Source organism: Tiliqua scincoides, chromosome 1, assembly GCF_035046505.1.
Source record: "Tiliqua scincoides isolate rTilSci1 chromosome 1, rTilSci1.hap2, whole genome shotgun sequence".
NCBI classification, from domain to species: Eukaryota; Metazoa; Chordata; class Lepidosauria; order Squamata; family Scincidae; genus Tiliqua; species Tiliqua scincoides.
In genome coordinates, this window is record NC_089821.1 from 106,605,829 (window position 1) to 106,628,368 (window position 22,540).

The following is a 22,540-nucleotide window of genomic DNA, read 5'->3' on the forward strand; positions in this document are numbered from 1 at the left end:
ATCCTCCATATCAGGCTGCGAAGCCCAGCACTCAAGTCTGTGCCAGTAAAATAGCCAGCAGAGACTTGAGAAGCCCCACTGTGGGGCCTGGGGCTTTCCTTGGGGAAAGGGACAAAAGTCCCCTTCCCCTGAGAGACCTCCAGTGGCCCCAGCAGTGTCACTGGATGCAACAGTAGCCATTTGGGCACCACTGCACATGGCGGTGGCGCCAGAGATAGAATTGGACTGCCCAAGATTCTGGGTTGGATACTTGGACTGGGTTGAATCCTAGGATCCTTGGACTTCTGTACATAGGAGAGTTGCACTCATAGAAGGGGTCCTCCCCTACGTACAGCTCTCAAGCTATGATTTTTTTTTCAGGGAGCGGAAGATTATAGTCCAAGCCTATGAGTTTGGGGCGGGAGTAGTGGTGTACATAAGGCATCTGGCACCTGGGGACACAAAAATTTTTAACAACCCCCATACAATAAAATCAAATTTAACACTCCCCAGCATCCAGAAGGTGATCTGAAAAACTGGGTACTAGGTCTTGAGGGGGTGTCAAGTCCTCCTCCTGCTGGAGAAAGAAGCCCCCATCCCAGCATCCAGACATGGTCTGAGGCATGGCACAGCTTGGGGAGGCTGCACGCACTGGGTTTCGCCAAGCCTTTCTCCAGCAGGGAAAGGATGTGGCTTGACATCCCCACAAGGCCAGGTATCCGGGGCAATTGTACCCCCTGCCCTCCATTAGCTACGCTACTGGGTGGAGGCTGTTATATTATTTCTTGACATGCTTGGTTGTTTACTAATGACTGTAGCTCTGTCTTTCTTTATTGATGTGTTTACTAAAGCAATAATTACTACAGTAATTATCTATAAAACATAGCACACAATTTAGGATGAAAATATATCCATAAGTGTCTAATTATTTTTAAGTAGCATTTGTTTCAGTACTCTTTTTTTTTTCCCCCCCTTTTGCAAGCCCCTGTTTCCACACAAAAAGCTCATTAATTAGGATTTGGAATTTAATTTTATTTCAAAATGCCATTAAGAAGGCCTCCAAGTTCTGTCCAATATGCTGCTTTTCAGATCATTTGCCCTTATTTATGTATATGTATTTTACTGCCCAATCCAAACCTGCACTTGAGCTGGCACAGGCCTCCTGCACTGGCTCCCGAGTGTCCCAGATATGTCATCAAGAATGTTTGGGCTGACATGGTAGTCAGCTGGGCTAGTGTGGAGTCCTATGTCGGCTTTTCTGGGCCAGATCCTGTCCCTACATCAGCCAAGGATGGTAGGTTTGCACCAGGTGGCATAGGGGGTAAGAGTGGGTGGCAGGAAGGCATTCCTGGGGTGTGAAGGGAATGTTTCTGGGTGGGGCAAGGGTGAAACAGAGGGAAGATTGTGCCTGGGAGGAGGGCAGCATACACTTTATCCTAACCCCCATCTTCGGCCCAGGCAGCCTTACACAGGCTGCTCAAATTTGCGCCAGCTAAATAACTGATGCAGATCTGAGCAGCCCCATAGGGCATGCCGGGGCTTGATACAGGGTAAGGGGAAAAATATTCCCTTACCTCACTGTGACCTCCAGCAACCTTCCAAACTACGTTGGTTACAGTGCAGACCACGGTAGGCTGGCTGTACCAGTGCAGGTCAAGATTGTGGCCTTAGAGCCCAATCCTTAGCTCAGTGTACCGTCTTACCGGCAGTGCACACTTTCACAAACATGCCGCAAAGCACATATGTAAGGGTAACTGCCAGCCAAGAAGTGGAGAGGTGAGTGGGGCTGTGAGGAGAGGCGGAGAGGATGCATTCCAGAGTGGAGGGAGGTGGGGGAGGGTGGAGAGGAGGCGTAGTGGGGGGAGGGAGCAAGGCGGGAGGGGGTGTGACACAGGACTCCTTGATTCTGCTGCAGCTTTTGAACCTTTGTGGGGCTACTTCCCTTACCTGGGGGAAGGGGACAAAGTTCCCCTTCTCCTGAGGGTTTAGCGGTGGCTGCCCGGGATGCACTGGATACCATGACAGCCATTTTTGGCTCCATGGTAGTCGTGCGTTCCGGGCAGCTCATGATTGGGCTGTTAGTTTTTTTAAACCCTGTTCCCTCTTAGTTTTGATTCAATTCTTACAATAGTACAGTACTACAATTCTGTTTCAGATTTACTGTCCAGTAATGAACAGCCACAAGGCAGGTCCTTCTTATGACATTTACTTAAGTGGCATTGATCTGCAATGCATGGGTTATTTTTTTCCTGTTTGGACTTACCTTAGAGAAATGCTTGCTAATTACTCTAATATACTGAGCAGGCAACATCTTAAAAGAGAATCATGCCAGCAACTCTTCAGCAGATTTCAGAACATAATATTTTATTAATGAAAATACACGGCACAGTTCCTCCCCCCCCCCTTTTCTTCTTTAAAACCTGCATTAGGAAACAAAAGCTTTCCACCCTTCATTGAATTTCTGGTGAAATTCTGTAAAAACATTCAGTGATGATGTTGCAAAATGATCAGAAAGAAGACTCAGTGAATGGTATCAGCAAATCTGAGTATTATATGGCCAAGCTAGTGCAGATAGAAAAGCACTAGGAACCCTATTCAAAAGGGGAATATTGGTATAATAAGGAAAGGAAGATCAGTAGGAACCCAATATTTTTATTTCTCATATTTTTATACCGCCCACAGCCTCTGCCAGGCTCAGAATGACAATTGCGGGCTGAAAAATGCTACTTCTGGTTTTTAGCCGAAGTGACTTTTTATGCTTGTACAAGGGCTGGGCTTCCTAATGCCTTTTAAAGGCATAAAAGCATCTGGTTTTCAGCCGAAAACCAGAAGAAGTGTTTTTCAGCCTGTAATTGTCATTCTGAAGCTGCCAGAGGCCGCGGGCAGGTGCACATGGCCTCTGCTGGGCTTAGAAAACCCTCCAGAGGCAAGATGAGCTGAGCCTCTGAAATGCACACTTGGGGAGTGGTGCGCAGGGAATCCTGCAGGCCGGATCCATGGATAAGTGAAACCGTGGATACAAGATCTGAGGATACAGGGCCTCCTGGTATAATAAAGCAAAACTCAAGATGAGGATGACCAAAACACAGGCTGGAGCACAGTTTAGCCCACTGTCACTGTGACACTGATGATGGCAAAGAAAATGTGCTTTTCAATCACTGTTTTATATGCACAATGTTGTCCAATGCAGAGGCACCCCTATGGAGAATGGCACCTAGGGTGGCACTTACCTGCTGCAGCTCAGAATTCTGGAGGTTTGGGCGTGACCTAATGTCGTTGCCATATCATCCCAACCTTCTTGGCTTTCACACTGGTTTATTTTAATCACAGTTATGTGCCAGCTGCACTTAAAGTCCTTAGGACAAAAATGGTACCCCAAGTTTTATATGATGTCCCTGTTTGGTTAAATGCATTAGACCAGGGGTCTCCAAACTTTTTGGCCAGAGGGCCGCATCAAATGTCTGGCATGGTTTTGAGGGCCGGAAAAAAAATTTAAATATAAAATTTATATAAATAAATTAGAAATGGAACTTAGATGTGTGAATGAATGAATGAATGGGCTTATTCATTCAACCTCTCTGGCCCTTGGAACATCCTCCAGATGTAACCAGAGCATTGTTTCAGTCATGTTCGGCAAAGTGGGCCAGGGGCTTTCAGGGAACAAGAGGCTGGTCGCGGGCCAGATAGAGGCTCGCCACGGGCCTCATCTGGCCCCAGGGCCGGGGTTTGGAGACCCCTGCATTAGACCGTTCAATTGAAGGGGCATAATTCTTATTTTTGCAGAAGATATTGGGACTGCCTAGATGTGTCTCTTACTCAGTTCTCTGTTTAGAGCAGCCATTTTCAACCACTGTGCCATGGCACACTGGTGTGCCACAGATGGTCCGCAGGTGTGCCTCAGAAGTTTGGGGAGGGTCATTTATTAGTATGGCCGTTGGGGGATTTGAGCCCCCAACCAGCAGCATGGTGTGTCTTGTCAATTGTCAAAATACTGATGGTGTGCCTTGGCACCTCTAGCACCTTGTCAGCGTGCCATGAGATGAAAAAGGTTGAAAAATCACTGGTTCAGAGACTGATCAATCCCAGCTTGAAACAAAGGCTTGGTTGAACTCTAAGGTTCTGGCTACGTATATATTATAAGGTGGATAGTGACAGCTTGACACATCATCTTGTGGCAGATTCCAATAGGGACTATCCCACTTGTTAAGAAATTAAAACAGTGGGGAATAGGTCTTGATTTATTAGGTTTTCTAAGTCAAGAGTAAGCTTTCCAGGTGATCAAAAGGAAAATTTTAGACATAGAATTCCAGGAGTTGCTGAATGATACCAACAAAACATGTTCCCTACTGCACTTATATATTTTGATCAAGACAGGTCAAATGACTGCCTTTTTGCCATCCTTAAAGGGCCACAAGTGTGCAGAACATTCTCATTATCAAGGTGTAATGCCATGCCATCTGCCCTAATGGGACTTAAGGGGGTACCATACTTTGAAAGGCAATGTGGGCATGGCACAGAAACAATATTGCATATGCTTTTTGACTGTTCACTTTATGAGGAGACGTACACGAAGCTTCTAGGCTTGAGCTGGGCTAAAATGGGAGGTCAGTCAGACCAGGGAAAGGTCTAATTTGTTCTTTTCACAGAGGTGGTCGGCGTAATGAAGAGAACAGTAGCCTTTTTATGGGAGACCAATAAGAGTCCTGCTAATGAACAACAATGATGCTATAGTCAGGGTACCTGTGGATTGTGTGGATTTTATGTAGTTTTATTATGCCAGTAAAGGTTCCTGTACTGTACTGGTTTAAATGCAAAAGTTCGCCTTCAGACTGCCTCCCTTCAGCAATCTTTGGGCTGCTTCATGTTCAGTAGCGACCCCAGTCATTTCATGTTCATGTCCGTGAGCAGTAAAAATATGAGCAGAGAGGCAGCTGGACCCAAAGATTGCCCAGAGAAGACCATAAGAAGAGCCATGCCGGATCAGGCCCAGCACCCATTTAGTCCAGCTTCCTGTATCTCACAGTGGCTCACCAGATGCCTCAGGAAGCACACAATACAAGAGACCTTGCGTCCTTTTACCACTCCCTGGTTATCACCAAAGGGAAGCTCTCAAGCATTACTTCTCAGGACATCACTGGGATGTGGCATGCCCTGCCCCCTTGTGATGCCACTGGTTCAGTGGAACTGTGAGTGATGCAGGGCCTTACAACTGGGAGGCAATGAAATCTTGGTGGGCTGTTGCGACCAGTTTGCGAACCACTTTGCTGTTAAAAATCATGGACTCAGTAGTTTTTCAGTGGTAATTCTGGAGGTTGCTACAGATCATTCTTGTCAGGTTTTGATGGATACTTTATGGTTTCAAACATCAAATGGAAGATTTGGATATAGCAGTGGCAGTCATGCCATTAAGGGAAAGCAGCAAATGCCTCAGGCATGGAGCCTTACGTGCCTCTAGGACTGCGTGGATGCCTCTCTGAGGGTCCCGATGTGGTTGGAAACAGTGTTTCCGGTTTGCCAGAAGCACAGTTTAAGAGCCAAGGGAAGCTTCAGTAGGATTCCCCAGTGTGTCCTGGAGTTGTGCAAGACTCTGTGTGCTTCAGGTAAGTGGGGGAAGGCAGATTTGTATGCAGGGGAGCAGTGACATCCCACAGGGGGGCCATCGTGGAACTTGGCCCTGGGGTGCAGGGCTGGGGTGATTCTCTACTGGGATATAGTTTCCTAAACAAAGGGAAAGAGTTTCCCCAGGAAGACAGTTGTATTTTGTAATGCTTTCAATTTTTCGTTTTGTTAACAGGCACACATATCTGCAAAATCGTCCATTGTGTCTTGGTCGCCACAGGACAAGCACAGTTGTCCTGATTATGTGGTTGTAAAGTTTTAATGCTGCAACTAAAAATAATCAGACTTCCATTTAAAAGCTGTTATGTAAGAGTCTTTGCCAAATTGCATTAATGTTGTGGAAGAAAATTCAGTTATCTGAAATAGGATTTCAGATCAGCAGACCAGTTATACAACATGTAATGGATGGATCCTATAAAATGCACGAGGATGGAGAATTGCAATATTCTTTTGGGGCTGAATTTTCCTTTTAGTAAGCTTCTGATATTTAGACTGTATACACTTTTGCTTAATTTAGGTTACCAACATGAATAATGGTCTTACGAGAATGTTCACACTGCATTCATTTTTTTAAAAAGACAGGAATAAAAGGCTAGAGTCTTTACTAAAGCAGTTGCACCATATTCTGTTAGTGCTCAGGATGCAAGCAGGGTCTAATCTTTAAGCTGTTACATCATGAAATTTATAAATGGGTAGATTTAGAAGACAGAATTGAAAGCACCATAGACAGGTCCCTGGTGGCTTTTAATACTGGCTGCAGCGCTGGATTTACAAAAGTTGGGCTGTAATGGACATGCTGCTTGATGTCTTCCACTAGAATCTCCTTTTTAGAATAAGTGCTGCCTGTAAAAATCTCCTTTATAACTATACAATGTAGTCTTTTTGTGGGGTTGTTTAAAATATGTCCATATGGAATTTTATATTGCAAGCCAACATTATGATAAGAAAACCAAATATGTACACATAATTTCAGATCAAAGCTAGGGAGCTGTGTTGGTATGTTAGAACTATATTTGGACAGTCTATAAATGCAACCAATATTTAAAAAAAACCGAAAAACTAAGTATGCATACTTGTGAGTTACGAGGAAATATGTTTATTATGAATGTAGCACAATTATAAATTCCTTTTTCCTAAAGGCAAATCAATAATAATAATAGTAATAATAATAATAATAATGGTTGGCAACCTTCAGTCTCGAAAGACTATGGTATAAGCCTACAGCACCCGGTATTTCCAGGCGGTCTCCCATCCAAGTACTAACCAGGCCTGACCCTGCTTAGCTTCCAAGATCAGACGAGATTGGGCATCTGCAGGGTAACAGTTGCTGCATAATAATAATAATAATAATAATAAATAAACAAAGACCTACAAATAGAAATTGAAAGACTGTGGCACAAGAAAGCAAGAATAATACCAATAGTCATAGGGTCCTTGGGTGCTGTCCCAAAAAGCACTTGAACACTATTGGGATAAGCATAAGTTCCATCAGCCAACTACAAAAGGCTGCCTTATTAGTAACAGTGCATATATTCCAGCGATATTTGTACCACAACAACATGACGACAAAAAATAGCTACCTATCCTGGTCCTTGGGAAGGACTTGCTGGGTGATATAGACAAAATCCATCAAAAACAACATGACTGCGAAAATATAATGATGATGATGATAATATCAGCAAGAGTGCATTCATCATTCACAATTAAAAAGTTAACACTTAACTGAACAGATCAAAAACATGCCAAATGAAATAATAATTTAAAAAACTTACAAAATTTGTGCTGGAGATGAAAGCTTCCTGTTTTCCTGAGTGCCAGGACATTCCAGGGGCTGGGGGAATCTGTGACAAGGACCCAGTTCCTAGCTGCTACTGGTGTAGTAATGGAATGGTAAGCAGGGTAAGCTGGTTTGACCATAGTTGGCACCCAGGATGATAGACAGGGAAGTTTTTAAAGTGGGAAAACAGGATTCATCATAGGATAGCAGGCATCTTAATAACGTTCCTTACTGCCCAATCACATCCTCCAGCACTTGCGCCAATGCAGCCGTGCTGGTGGTTGGGGGGGGGCAATTGGACAGCCAGCAAGAGGTAATTAAAAATCATGTTTTCCACCCCCTCTCCACTTAAGCTGCCTGATATCGCCTATGGGTCTCCTTGTACCTATGTCAGCCATTTTGCTGGTGTATGTCTGAGGAGAGAAAAAGGGTGGGGCAACATGGAAAAGAGGCAATAGGAACCCAGTAGAAGTTACTGTGGCCAGGATAACCACCTGGTGAAGTGAGATTCAAATAGGGCACTCCTGATTTGCAGCTCAGTGCTTGAGCCCTACATTCATTGCACCAGCTCTCAGAATTACCCTTTATGCAGGTGGTATGTTACTCAGCCTGGCTCCCCTAAGGTCATTAGCAAAAGTTAAAGAGATTGTGCATGAGTTTGGACAATTTTCCAGATTGGAAAAAAAGCATGACAAAAGCAGAGTTGTTACATTTTAATTTGAATAACCAAGAAAGAAGAATCTATACCGGTCCTTTTTGGGGTTAAATGAAAGAGGCACCTTGTAAAATATTTAGCATTTTGTTTGCTTTGGATCAGTCAGATGAAATGTATTCTAACGCAGTCATGTGTTCTGAATCCATGCCTTTCTGTGTCTGATCCTGGCAGCTGTAGGGCTTCTTTGTCACAGTTAACGAAATTCTTTTATTTTTTTAAATAGGTAAGGTTTTGCCTTCTGGCATTGCATACTCTCTGTGTAGATGGAATAATGTAAAAAAAAAAATCTAATAAAAATGGCAATGGAATAAATTACAGGGGTGTTCATGAGAGTGATGAACGTGATGGAGAGAAACTGGTGTTTTAAAAAGCGTATGTTCAGTTCTCTGCACTGTGGATTTCCACATACTTAAGTCTAGTAATGTATGAATGTTACAATGCCAGTGAGAGGTTACTATTTCAAAGAAAGCTAAACCCAATGGGACTAATATAATGTTCTTTAACTGTAAATATTTCCCTTCTAATAATTTTGCAGAGAGTTTATGTCTTGGGAACCATTTAAGTAACATAGCAGTGGGCTTTTAGCATTTTGTTGCCTGACTGAAGATGGAATTAAATTGTTGATTTATGGTTTGAATCTCTTTGTTATTGTCTAAGACAGTGGTTCTCAAACTCTCTGGGAGTCTGAGAAGCACTAGTAAGTGCTTGAGGGGGCGGGGACTGGGATGGGGGGGTGTCTCAAAGCTGTTGCAGCAATCACAGTGCTACGGGCACCTAGAAGCATTTCAATGTACCTGGGGAAGACTGTGCAGCCTCGTGGAGGGTTCTGGAGGCTCACAGCCCTCTCCGTGAGCCCCACTTCCGCAGCAGTGGGCTTCAATCTGCAGTTGGAGTCCACTTCTGTTTTTGGAAAGCCCAGGCTCTGGAACTCTGACTGCAAACTGGAAGTGGACTCCGACTGCAGATCAGAGCCCACTGCTGTGGAGGGGAGGATCGTGGAGGAGTCTGCGAGCTTCCAGGAGGCTGCACAGTATTCCCAGTTACATTAAAATGCTTTTAGGTGCCCACAGTGCCACAATTGCTGCATCGTCATCAGGACACCCATTTCTGGGTCACTCCCCTTAAGGGGAAAGTGACCTGTTTACGTTTCAATGATGGGTTGAGACCCACCAGTTTGAGCACCACTGCTTTCAGATATACCCATTCTTTATTGTCATTTTTTGCCCTGCTCCTCCAGAGAAATGGAATTGGCAACTATTAAAGTCTCATCCACTAAACAATGAGAACAGTAGTAGTGTCCTTTCTCCTCCTGTCTTCCTGCTGTAGATGGACAAAGGAGGGGTTAATTTTCCTTTCCAGTAGGGAGAGAAGAGATGACATCAGGAGTACAACTCTCAGTTTACTCTGCAGTGTGCTGCTGAGCCCATGGATCTCTGGATCAAGACCATAGAGCTGTCTCTGCAAGCCTTGATCAGACCATTAGTCTACCTAACCCAGCACTGTTCACTCTGACTAGCAGCAGCATTCTGAGGTCTCAGTTACTTTCAATCTGATATTTTAAGCTGAACATAGCAGGAACTGGATTTGAGACTTTCTGTCTCACATCACATGATATGTGCTCTACTGCCTTATGTCGTGGGGTGAGGTGCCACCAAACACTGACACTTGGGCAGCCCAATCCTATCCCCAGCGGCTCCTCTGGGTGCAGCTGTGCCAAAATGGCTACTGCTGCGTTCAGCAACACTGCTGAGGCTGCTGGAGGCCTCCTCGGGGAAACGAGACTTTCATCCTTTTTCTCTGAGTAAGGACACAGGGGCTGCAAAGGGTCTCATCCATTCTGTGCCGACTGTTTTGCTGGTGCAAACTGGAGGAACTCTGTGTTGGGTTTTTCAGCCCAACATGGAGCATAGGATCTGATGGAGCCTGCTCTTCCTGTCCCACCCGTCCCACCCCAGTTCCTGCCTCTGCCCCAGAATGTCGCCTCCCCCACCCCCAAGGCCCACACAGCTGCCTGCAGCTTTTACTGTGCTCCAGGCAGCATCTTATACGGAGCTCAGCACCAACATGTCATGTCATGGACATGCCTTACAGCACATTTGCAAGAACTAGTACTGGAGCACAGCACCTGTGCTGAGGTTTAATAGGATTGGACCCTTAATGAGGTTATCAGAGGTTTGGTTGGAGGGGCACTTGTGAAAGAAACTCCAATAAGATGGCCCCCAAAATGTGGAACTCCCTGGAGTTCTTCTAGTCCAGGGGTCTCCAAACTTTTCGGCCAGAGGGCTGCATCAAATATCTGGCATGGTGTTGAGGGCCAGAAAAAAAAATTTAAGTATAAAATTTAAATAAATAAATTAGAGATGGAACTTAGATGAGTGAATAAATGTATGAATGGGCTCATTCATTCAACCTCTCTGGCCCTCAGAACACCCTCCAGACACAACCAGAGCACAACTCTGGTCATGTACAGTTGAATGGGCCAGAGGCTTTCAGGGGACAAGAAGCTGGCTGTGGGCTGGATAGAGGCTTGTTGTGGGCTGCATCTGGCCCCTGGGCCTGGGTTTGGAGACCCCTGTTCTAGGCAATCAGTCACCTTGCCTTGGGCAATGACTTAGATCTTGGGGGTACCCTAAAAATGAAAAGACTGGAATAGACTTGAGTCAAGACTCACTTTTATGTGTGCCTTTGACTCTATTTTATGTGTATGCTTGCTTCCTTGCTTGCTCCCTTCACCCCCCCACGCACCCCGCTTCCAGGGCTTGACTCACTTGACTCACTTTTTTTAAAAAACTCAGACTTAAGTCAAAATGTCTTGAAAAACAGCTCAGGATAAATCATAATGGCTGTCCATTATGACTTGTGAGCAACCTGACTTAAGGAGGGCTGAAACTTGGGATTCGACTCAAGTTGTGGTGCTGTGGCTCCAGCACATCCCTATTACATTACAGGTCTGTCCATGTAAAAAAAAACTCCAGTTGCCTTCAGAGGTTTAAAGGACCCCAAAATTCATGAATTCCAACATCTGGATTTTGGTATCTGCAGGGGTTTCCAGGAATGGAACACCCACAGATAACAAGGGCCCACTGTACTTTGTTATGTTTAACTTCTTTAAAATGTGGGACATTTTGAGCTGCTTTGACTGAAAGGTGGGGTATAAACTATCTAAAATAAATGGATGCAGAGAATTTGCACCTCTGGGGTTCCTACAGTGGGGACAATTCACTGACAGACAGTGGTGTAGCTAGCAAGGGGTGGGGGGGTGGTCCACCCTAGGAACCAGCTGAGGGTGGGGAGTGACACCACAAGTTACCAAAACCACTAACTTTGCAGTGGTTAGGAATAATACCATCATGCTATATACAATTGGATGTGAAATTTACAGCAGAATACAATGAAAGAAACCAGAGTGAATATCTCCTTTCTATCAAAAGGTATGGCCGAAAAACTAGAAAACAAAAATGCATGTAGCCCTATGGAAAGTGAAACTGAGCCATATCGCATGGTTACTTGTGAGTAGGTGAACTTGCCTTAGTCCATCTGAGAGGGGCTGAGAGGCTGAGGGGTATCCAACGACACCAGAATGGTCTCAATCTGATGAATGCAGCCCCCAAACACACCCAAGAAGGAAGTTCCTCCCTCCAAGCTGACAAATGTATTAAGCCTTATGGAAAGCTAAACTAAGCATTTACTCATGAGTAAGCAAACATGCCTTGGCTCGTGGTTAGGTCAGGCAAAGGGGAATGTGAGGCCACCAGAATGGTCCCGATCTGATGAAACCGGAGCTCAACAAATACTCCAGAAGGCAGCCCCCCACCAAAAAGAATAAAAGAGAAGCTTCAGCTAGTATGGTGAATGTTTTCTGTTTTAGACTTGTAAAGCCAGTTGGGTCCTGATAGTGATATGGTTGAAATATAAGAACTTAAATTGAACTGGGCACTGGGTAGGGCTGAAAATCTCATTGACTTTTTTGTGGAAGGGTGGTATTGCAGGTAGGCTACAGAGAAATTTCACTTGATGAATCAGGGCTGGCTTCCCCTTATTTAATTTTTTCTTCAATTATTTATGATTATTTTAATTTGCTAGATGATGTCTCTTCCAGCCATAGTTAAAAAATTAATTATGTCGTATGAAGTGACAAAAATTTATGGGCCCTGGGTGTTAACCAACCTAGCTGTGCCACTGCTGACAGACTTTTCTGTGCCTACATTGCTGGATTCAGGCACAGAATATAAATACATTCTGTGGGGCTTCTATAAATGCACCTAAGCAAAGAGAAAATTTTTTTCATTAAAACGGCTTAGTGAATGAGACTTGCATGTTTAAACTATTATTTCTGCATGGTTGAATTCAACATGAATTTCAGCTAGTCAGTGGTTCAACGCTTTGTAGAGTCAAACTAGATAGAAAAAAATTCTGCCTTTCTTATAGATTTGTACATGCTTATTGTGCAGCCATTTTAAGTGGGAATTGTGTTTGTATACTCACTAATATGACAGCAGTGAGATATGATTCAGAGTGCCTTAGCAAGGATGAGTAAGTCTATGTTGAGTCTGAATAATCTTGGTTTTATTGCAGTGTATTCTTTGCTTCCCACATTACTGGGCTATTCACTTAAATGCTAGAGAGAACATTACATAAGCTTGGAGCTTTATTGATTGTGTTGGCACTGCTCTAACACTTACTGGTGAGCAGTAAATGAGAGGATACCAAGTAGGGGTGGTTTACTGTGCATCGCATCAATTCAGGGATGTTCTTCTCTGAACTGTTTCACCATCTCCTGCTGATAATTGAGCTATGGGAAAGTCTCTGCTGCTACCATGAGCTAGGAGTTGAAAACTGCATCCCAAAATTGAGTAAATGAAACACAAAACAAAGTGGTAATACACCGTATTGTCATTGCCATGGGATCATCACTACCACATTTACGCTTTTTACATTATATTAAGCATAAGACTTAGGCTGCAATCCTAACCACACTTTCCTGAAAGTAAGTTCCATTGAACAAAATAGGACTTACTTCTGAGTAGACCTGGTGAGGATTGTGCCCTACATATATTAAGCATAAGACAATAAGGCTTATATTAAGCCCAATCCTGTCCAACTCTCCAGCATTGATATGCTGTGTCAACAGTGTGTGTGCTGCATCCTGAGGGCTGGAGGTGGTGGTTAGTCACAGAGTTCTCCTCAAGGTAAGGGAATGTTTGTTCCATTACCTCAGGGCTGCATTGCGGCTGCATCAGTGCTAGAAGGTTGGGCACAAAATTAGGTTTGGCTTAATTGTAAGCAAGCTGCTCACAAGTGTGACACTTGTATATGGTGCACCAATCTATCTGCATCCCTGACTTCCTACTGTTTTACTTCTCATCAGTCCTGAAAGTGACAGACAAGGTGGCTTGTGACTTAGCAAAATAGGAATGAAAATGGAACACCTGATGATGCTGCAGCAGTTTTTAAAACTGTTAATACAAACAAAACATGCTTGCATTAAAGGCCTCTGCCCCCCCCCCCAAAATCCCAGCAATATGTATTGTATCATCCCCCAATGTGCTCTTTTTAAGTACAGATACTGTAAAAGAATGATGTGCATAAATCCAGTCAAAATGACATCTCAATTGTTTTTTCCCCCAGAAATATCGACAGTATATGTCAGGACTTCTGGCTCCTCCTTATGGTGTTATGGAAACTGGCTCGAACAATGACAGTAAGTACAATAAGTTTTATAAGTCACCATGCAGAATCCATGCCATGAGTTGTTAAAAAGTGTGCTTATAACCTAAGTGTGCAGATGCAAAAGATGGGGAACTGGGGCATTCTGCATGGTTCCTAAGATGACATAGACAAAAATCAGGCATCAGAACCATCTTCTGTTTTCCCACAAGCCTCTCCAAACGGAAGTCACAGGTTCCTCAAGTGCTTCCCGCCTCCAGCAAGGGAATAATAAGAAGGAGGAGGTTTGTTTTTCTCCTTCCTTCTCCTGCAACCCTGCAAATTCTGCACCTGGTGGGCAAGCTGCTGACAAATGGTGGAGAAATGACCTGGCACTTGCATTCCTTCAGCCCAGCAAATGGGCCCACAAGTCACCAACAAACTGGATGGCCCTGTCAAATGTCAGACTTAGGCCTGACTTCACGCTTGTCTTGGCCAAAAATGAAATGAGATTTACCTTGAGCAAATCATCACCTCTTAGAGCCTTGCACACAGTTAACATGCAGTTGTTGCTTGCTTGTTTCAGGGTATCCAGTGGGCTTTCTTCAAGGTAGGACTTAATGTTAGGGCAATATTGCATTTCCCAGCATTCAAACCTCTCCATTTTGGCCATTTTGATAAAGGATGTTGTGGTTGTCACAAGCATCTATTTTTAGGGATATCAGTGGTGAACAACACTGGTATTTCACCTCCTGTATGTAGGCCATTTGGGACCACATGATTTCAGACATATTTTGTTATACGTAATTATTGCAGCAAGATTATTTTATGCTAAGATATGGAAGAATTCAGAAATTCCCAGTATAGATATGTGGATCAAGAAATTGTATGAAATTATTGAAATGGATGTTTTGACGGAAAGACTGAGGGATGGCGGGATGGAGAGAATGCAGCAATTATGGAACCCGTTATATGAGTGGTTGGATAAACAATTATGAGCTATTTAAGTGATAATAATTATAGAAGCAAAATAGGATTAGCTACAGTTCTGCGATTCCCTCGTGTTTTTCCCTTTGTATTGCCTTTAACATATGTATTTTTGATTTTTCCTGTACCCATATCTTAAATTAAATTTTAAAAAAAGATAAAGGATGTTGTGGTTGTCACAAGCATCTATTTTTAGGGATATTGTTAGTGGTGAACAACACTGGTATCTCACCTCCTGTGTACGTAGGCCATTTGGGACCACATTACAGCAAGCATTTGAATGTATTTGTACCAATATAGAAAGTGAGCACTCCTTACATTGTACCATTTAAGGATGGTGAAATGTTCTTGTCACATCTAAAAACCAAATACAGAATGCCAGCCAGGTATGGTCTCTCTGTGCAGGAACTCATTTCTACTTGTGAATATTTCCACTTTTTCTGTAATTTAAGTCTTTGGTAGCTGAGTGGGCCCCAGGAGTCTGTTTCACCAAATATCATGAAATGAAAATGAAAACTCTTTCACCTAATGGGCACCCCTCACTGTTCTGTTAAGTGGCCACAAGATAGTGTTTAATTTGTTGATTTGATTGAAACTTATTCTGAATTTCTTTTTACATGAGAGCCCAAGGCTTAGGAAGATATACTATTACTGGTGCTGGAGGATTCCGCATGTGACTTTTTAGAATAAAGGGGAAAGAACAGGGTTATTTTTGTGAATTGCCTAGGAAGGCTTTCAGTGTTTGTAACCTTCCTATAATATGGGCGTAACCCTGATTCTTATGTTTGGTTTGATTGCAAAGGATTTCCAACCTGAATAGCAAACCTTTATCCTTTGGAAATATTATGCTAATATATTCCCTGTTTTCTTACAGGGATGCCTGACAAGGAAAATATGTCTAGCAGTAGTCTGTGCTCAATCTCTAAAAACTGCAGTAAGGTAAATCAATTATTTTTGTTCCTTTATTAGGATCAAGGGATGCAGACTTCAACATATAGTTATATTTTATTTTGTGAAAATATTCATAAAAATCAAGTGTCTTACAGCCCAGTCCTATTTCTCTACCACATTATAGCATGTTGCTGTGTCAATGGAGGCTACACTGCATCCTATGGTGGGGGGCAGTCAGGAAACCTGCAGGAGAGAAGGAAAAATATTTTTACCTTACCTCTGTGTCAGCCACTGATGACCTGTGGGTCTCTTCAACCTATGCCAGCTTTATTGCTGGCATATAAATCTGAGGAGAGCCAGGGGCAGGGTTGAACAATGGGGGATAAGATCCAGTGTGCATGGCTGCCACCAGAATCACTCCTGTCACGCCCCACACAGTCCTTGTTCCTCCCCTGAAATACGTACCTTGTTATTCCCCCTCCCTGGCACTGGCCACCCCATTGATCATTCACTAACTCTGGCAGGGTATCTCAGAACCACTGCTGCATATACCGTGCATCTCACTGTTTGTGGCAACTGCCTGGTAGTGCACATTAGTCTCAGTTTTTGCAGTTTCTGCATTGCCATAAGGTGTCCTGTGTTGTGAGAATATTAGTTTGGAAGCTCAGAGAGGTCATAGGATTGGCCTATCACAGTGCGAACAAAGGTACATCTACTCTGAAGTAAGTCCTATTGAGTTTAATGAGATATACTCCCAGGAAAATGTGTATAAGTCTGCAGCCTCAAGGCCCAGTCCTATTTTACTTTCCAGCACTGATGCAGCCATGCCAATAGGACGTGCACTGAATTCTGCAGGGGACGGCATTCACAGAGACATTTGTTCCCTTACCCCAGGGCTGCATTGTGACTGCATTGGTGCTGGAAAGTTGGTTAGGATTGTGCCCTCAGTTACTGAAAAATTTACGTGCTTGTGGAACTTTGTATAGTTGAATAGGTCAGGGTTGCGCTTATTTCAGATGTGGCTGAATAGAATAATCACAAGAGAAGGAAATGCCAGCATCACTGAGATGAATGTGTACAATAAAGTAGGTTAAGGTGCCAGTGTTCACTGAACCATTTCTGTCAGTGAAATTCAGCAGGCTTTCAAATTATAAACCATGGGTTAGAAACAAACAAGAAAGCAAAGCCAGGAGTGATTCATGCTGGGAGGTTAGGAAAGTTGCCCAAACACTTGGCATTAATAGATCACTCTGAGACAAATGAGGTGTTCGCTGCTGGGGAGGGGGGGAAACTTTAACTACTTTTAATTAGTTGTGTCAGAAAGTAGACAGATTAGATAAACCAATCTTTCCCTTTTTAGGATATAGGAAAGTCACTTATTCCTCTTTAAGGTTCCAGTACATTAAGCAATATGGATGTTACCATGCCAGGGCTCCTTCCCCAGTGCTCTCATCTTCTACCCACGTAATTCATTCAGGCCTATTCTGAAGTTACACTAGTTATGCATCTCCTTGCAAAATGGCAGCATGAAACCATACCCTGCTAACTGGGCAAGGAGGTACTTTATTCCAAGTGGTGTTCATCTTCTATTTAGCAGGGGAGAGTAACTATCCCTCTTTGCCCCAGCCCAGTGTCTTTTCTAGAGGCTGTTTGTTGGTGTCTCGTCTGCATCATTTTAGATTGTGAGCCCTTTTGGGACAGGGAGCCTATTAGCTATTTGATTTTTGCCTGTGAATCAGACTTTTGTAAGTCTAAATTGTACTGCTCTGCAGAACAATCAATAGGAAACAGGGCAAAACATTGTGAGACCAACAGATTCCCACTACATCAAACTTGTATGAAATGGTTCCATTGTGGAACCATCTTGGAAGGGGGATATAGGAAGGAATAAATTCACCCAATAAGTGTTAGTAGTATGCCATGATCAGCAAAAGTTTACATTGCGTATTTCCGTTAAAGCCCCATTTTCCGATTGAAAAGAGTCTGTAATCATTGAGCCGGTCCCATTATAACAACCATGTGTTACGGTTAATGATGCCTTTTTGATGTATAACTTATCAGGGTGGGCTAGGAAAGCTGCTGAGTTAATTTACATCTCCTATATTAGGTTTTTATTATATTAAATTAATTGTGTATTATATTATTCAAATCCTTTCTGGCTGTGGGAGTGTTGCATGGTGTCTGTGTTTCAAAAGAAACTGTGTAGTCTAAAGAAACAGTATAGTCTGTTCAAATAGTCTGATGACTGATCATGAGAAGTAATGCTCTTGGCACATGTCACTCATGTGAAAATAATTGTTCGATATGAAAACAATTTGTTCTTTCACAATCATGTCTACCACTTCCTCTGTCTGTCCTGCTTCCTTAGAGAGGGTGAGCTTTTTTCACACCCTTAGATAGGCTGAGAACTTTTTAACCTTTACTGCTTTCTGCATATACTTGCTTTTCCTCCTGTCTTATTTGCAATATGGCACTTCCTGACCCATCCTTATCCTGCATGAAAAATAAACACTCCTGGGTGACGTTAATAACAGCATATGGTACTTTGAAGGCAATTTCCATTGTTGCAAGTAACACAGGAAGGATGATGATGATGATAATAATAATTAATAACTAGGTATTTATATACCGCCTTTCTGGTCATCGGATTACTCCTCTGACTTTATTCAAGGCGGTTTACATAGGCAGGCATTTCTAAATCCCTCAAGGGGATTCTTACAATCATAGAGGTTCTGTATTTCAAGAACCAACCACTTTTCAGAATGGATCTTCCTGGTTTGGTCTCACTTCTGGCCTCCAGTTCTCCCATGCAGGCTGAGAAGCAGCTCCATCTCTCACATGGAGGGCAGCCAAGACACTTCTTGCTCACACCAAGAGCAGGTGGAATCACTCAGCTTGGCTTGTCAGCTGCTTCAAGGTCTCACCATTCTCAGCCGTTCAAGGAGCTGCCGGTGTCCTCGAACTGGAGACCTTCTGATGTTATCTTCGGGCTAACGGAGGCTCTACCATCTAGACCTGCCCAGATAGATAGATCTGTACCCCCAAGCATGGGTTTTACCTAGGATGCAACTTGTTCTAGCACGCACGCACGCACGCACGCACGCACGCACGCACGCACGCACACACACACACAGAGAGAGAGATGGAAATCTAAGCATGATGGCTTGAAAGTATGCCCCAATAAGGTCAGTGAGGTCTGAATAAATATACAGTACTTAGGATTGTGTGTACTTTCTATGAGGTTTATAACTATGGGTGCAATCCTATCCTGTGCTGGAACAGGCAACCCAGGAGACTTGTGCTGTATCCAGCGCAGGATTGTGGCCATAAGCAGCTCAGCCAGAGGCAAGTGGAAACATTTCCCCTTACCTCCGGGTAACGACTGCTGGCCCCAAAGGGTCTCCTTGGACTTGCACCACTTCTAGAGCGACTTGAAGCATAACTGTTGGATCCCAGCCCCGCCCCATGCTCCCTGCCTGCCCGCCTGTGGGGCTGCCCACCACCTGCCCTCCCCCCACCCAGGAACACCTCCCTCCCACTCCCTCTCCACCTCCCCCATGCCTACCTTTCATCCTTGCATCAGCCCAGTGCTAGGCACTGGGAGGAAGTCAGTGCAAAGGCTTCCGTCAGCCTTCCCAGGCCAGCGCTTCTGGGAGCGCCAGTCTGGCTTCCTCACGACACTTTTGTGACCCTCCCAAGTCACTACATGTTAGGTTTGCACCCTACATCAATTAAAGGAGAAAGTGTGTGAAATTGCTGCCACTCCATGTAAAATGTGATTTGATTTGGGGGCACCAAATAGGAACACTGTGGAATAAAGTACGTATAAGGTTAACAATCCTAACCAGCATGATAGGAAATAATTCCTATCTAAAATGGAAGGTATGAAATATAGACCAGAGAGAATGAGATGGACCTGTGTTTCTCAACCAGTGGTATGGGTTCCTGTCTGCAGGTATTTGTAGGACTCCTAGACCTGCCGCCCAACAGCAAGACCAGGAACACAACAAAGAGCAGTAAGAGGCTCCAAAGCATGTTTTTCCACACTTGAAAAAGCCCGCCCATCCACCTTGATCCTCTTACTGGCATTTGTTGCTTTGGATCTGGCCTCTCAACTCAGAAGTAACTGGCAGTGGTATCATCACCAGTTACTTCCGGTGGTACTCTGAATAAGTGGACCATGTGAAGTGGTACACCAGAGGACAAACACTGAGAAACCCTGAGATAGACTGTCCAATTCCCAAAGGTTCATGATGCTGGCAAAGCCTGGGGTTGGAAATAAAGTTCCAGAATCAGGTAGATCTTTCTCAACCATAACTTCAGGAAAATCACCATCTGTCTGGACTTTACACACAACAAAACCCCACTGAAGTCCATGAGATTCCTGAATATACATGTTAAGGATTGCACAAGGAGAGCTATCCCCCAAGCCTCTCTAGCTGCCAGTTGACCAGCTGTTTGGCAGTTATTACATCACTGTCATTTGAAAATTCCCCACAATTCCCCCCACATATACAAAGCATATATATTAAAGCAGGTTTAGATTAAAGCACGTTTAGTGCTGACATCTGAAAACATTCCTTCCATCAGTATTGATATTTAACTAGCAGGGTTGAGAAACAGAGTTTTGTCTTTCCTTATTTCTAATGATGTAGCTAAAATGAGGACAAGTGTGAGGCCTGTATCCTGCTTCTTCTGGAACATTTCTGCCTGAGATAAACTGAACATGACTTGGGTGGGGCCAGAACTGAGGCGGGGGAAGGTTAGCGAACCACCCCCAAGGAATGAGTCACAGGTTCCTTTTCAAAATACACAAACCAAAATAGACATCCTTAAACATGAACTGTGATTCTATTAACACTAAAACTGTGTAAAGGTTCCGATGCTTTTTAACTAGTCAGTTAAACTGAGAGTTAAATTAATTACGAGTAAAATTAAAAAACAAAAAATGATTCATTTAAATCACAGTGCTGTGCCAAAAGAAACTAGTCTCCCCTTTCTGGGAGTGAAGACCACCTAAAACAGGGGTGTCAAACATAAGGCCCGGGGGCCGGATGTGGCCCGCGGAAGCTTTTTATCAGGCCCTCAGGTTCTCAGCTGCTGAGCAGCACTGAGGTGTTACTGCTAAAAGGGCAGCCCCCACAAAAATTGGGCTCTCTCATATCATGATAAAGATTTGTATGTTTTCTCTTCTGTCATTTGTAGTTAATGAATTCCTAAGTGAGAAAAAGTGCTTATTTTTGGTTAAGAGTTGTTTAATGACATCACTTCCTGCCTAACGATATCACTTCTGGCCTTCAGTAGGCATCATGAATGCCATTTGGCCCTCGGTATGAAACGGGTTTGACAGCCCTGACTTAAAAAGTATATTTATGAGAATGTTATTGAATTTCATCAACTAAAATAAATCACCATTTTTCTAGGTTTTGCTATATCTAGAATGCTTGCTTAATGACTAGCTGTATACACAGGTGGGGTATACCTGTGGGGTATACACAGGTATACACAGGTGGGGCCTCAGTATCCGAGGGGGATTCGTTCTTGGACCCCCACAGATGCAGAAATTCACAGATAATAAAATCCACAGTCTAGCCTCTTAAGCCCTCCAAAGGGGACCAAAGGTGTGCTCTGAAGCCCACAGAGACAGCGTGCGTCCTCCTGTTACCTCTGCAGGCTTCAGAATGGCTGTTTCTGGCCGAAAAATGCTACTCCCGATTTTCTGATGCTTTTCTGACGTTTTTATGCCATATAAAGCATTGTGAGGCCCAGGACTTCCCCAGGCCTCAGAATGTCTTATATGGCATTAAAACATCACTTCCAATTTCCTTTAGAAAATCAGAAGTAGCGTTTTTCAGCCACAAATGGCCATTCTGAAGCCCACAGAGGCAACAGGCATAGCTCCGGTTGCCTCCTGAGGGCTCAGGTGAGGCAATGCCTGGCTCAACATGGGTCCGGGGGCACACATTGAGCCAGATATGCAAATGCAAAATCCGTGAATGTGGAGGCCCCACCTGTACTGCAAGCTAGTAGAATTTTTTTCACCTTGGCCCTATCCACCAGGATGGGATCCAAAGCTAGTATTGTGGGGGGTGGAAGAGGAATGTCTGATTGTTTGAATGTAGCCAGTGAAGGAGAACAAAGTCTGTGCTTTTGCTGGTAAAAAGCAACCTTGAAATAGAGACAAACATGCTGTTATTAATTATTATTATTATTATTAATAGTATTTATATACCGCTTTTCACTAAAAGTTCACAAAGCGGTTTACAGAGAAAAATTAAATAACTAAATGGCTCCCTGTCCCCAAAAGGGCTCACAGTCTAAAAAGATGCAAATGAATACCAGCAGACAGCCACTAGAACAGACAGTGCTGGGGTGAGGTGGGCCAGTTACTCTCCCCCTGCTAAAAAAGGAGCACCCACTTGAAAAAGTGCCTCTTACCCAATTAGCAGGGGTTACTTCTGAAAAGTGATGCTGTTTTGTTTAGTTCAGATACTTTTAGCCTGCTCCCCAACAAAGTTAATAGCAAAAGAAAATAAGCAATGATTAAAAATGAGAAAACCGTAAGTTACAGAAATATGAATAAAAGCAGCAGAATAAAATCACCCAATATAGAAACATTTCAAACACTGCCATAAAGCCAACTAAAATGCCAAGGTGGGGTAGGGGAAACCTGAACCTTGTGCCTGAAATTTAAGAATGAAAATTCCAGATGAGTGTCTCTAGGGAGGCCATTCCCAAAGTAGGGTATAAGTACCTAAAGGCCTTTCCTGTGAGTTGCTACTTGCTTTGCTTTTGACGGAGAGTGTAAATAGAGAAGGGTATGCCAGTGCTGATCTCTGCACTCAGACAGGTTCATATGGATGTCAGTATCAGACTAATGTTGCAGGTGCGGATGCTTTGCCAACTTCTCTAATCCTCAGTTTATT

The 22,540-nt window shown here is 43.6% G+C and overlaps 1 protein-coding gene and 1 pseudogene across 1 annotated transcript in view; one reads left to right on the top strand and one right to left on the bottom strand.

Annotated features, from left to right (window-relative positions):
* The window catches only part of RAPGEF4 (Rap guanine nucleotide exchange factor 4), a 184,188-nt gene that overhangs the window by 83,464 nt on the left and 78,184 nt on the right, over positions 1–22,540 (top strand). Inside the window, exons 5-6 of the mRNA XM_066634746.1 lie at positions 13,719–13,791; positions 15,598–15,662. Of these exons, the coding sequence (XP_066490843.1) occupies positions 13,719–13,791; positions 15,598–15,662 (138 nt within the window). The remainder of the gene's footprint in view (positions 1–13,718; positions 13,792–15,597; positions 15,663–22,540) is intronic.
* On the bottom strand, positions 6,814–6,933 carry LOC136637082 (5S ribosomal RNA; annotated as a pseudogene).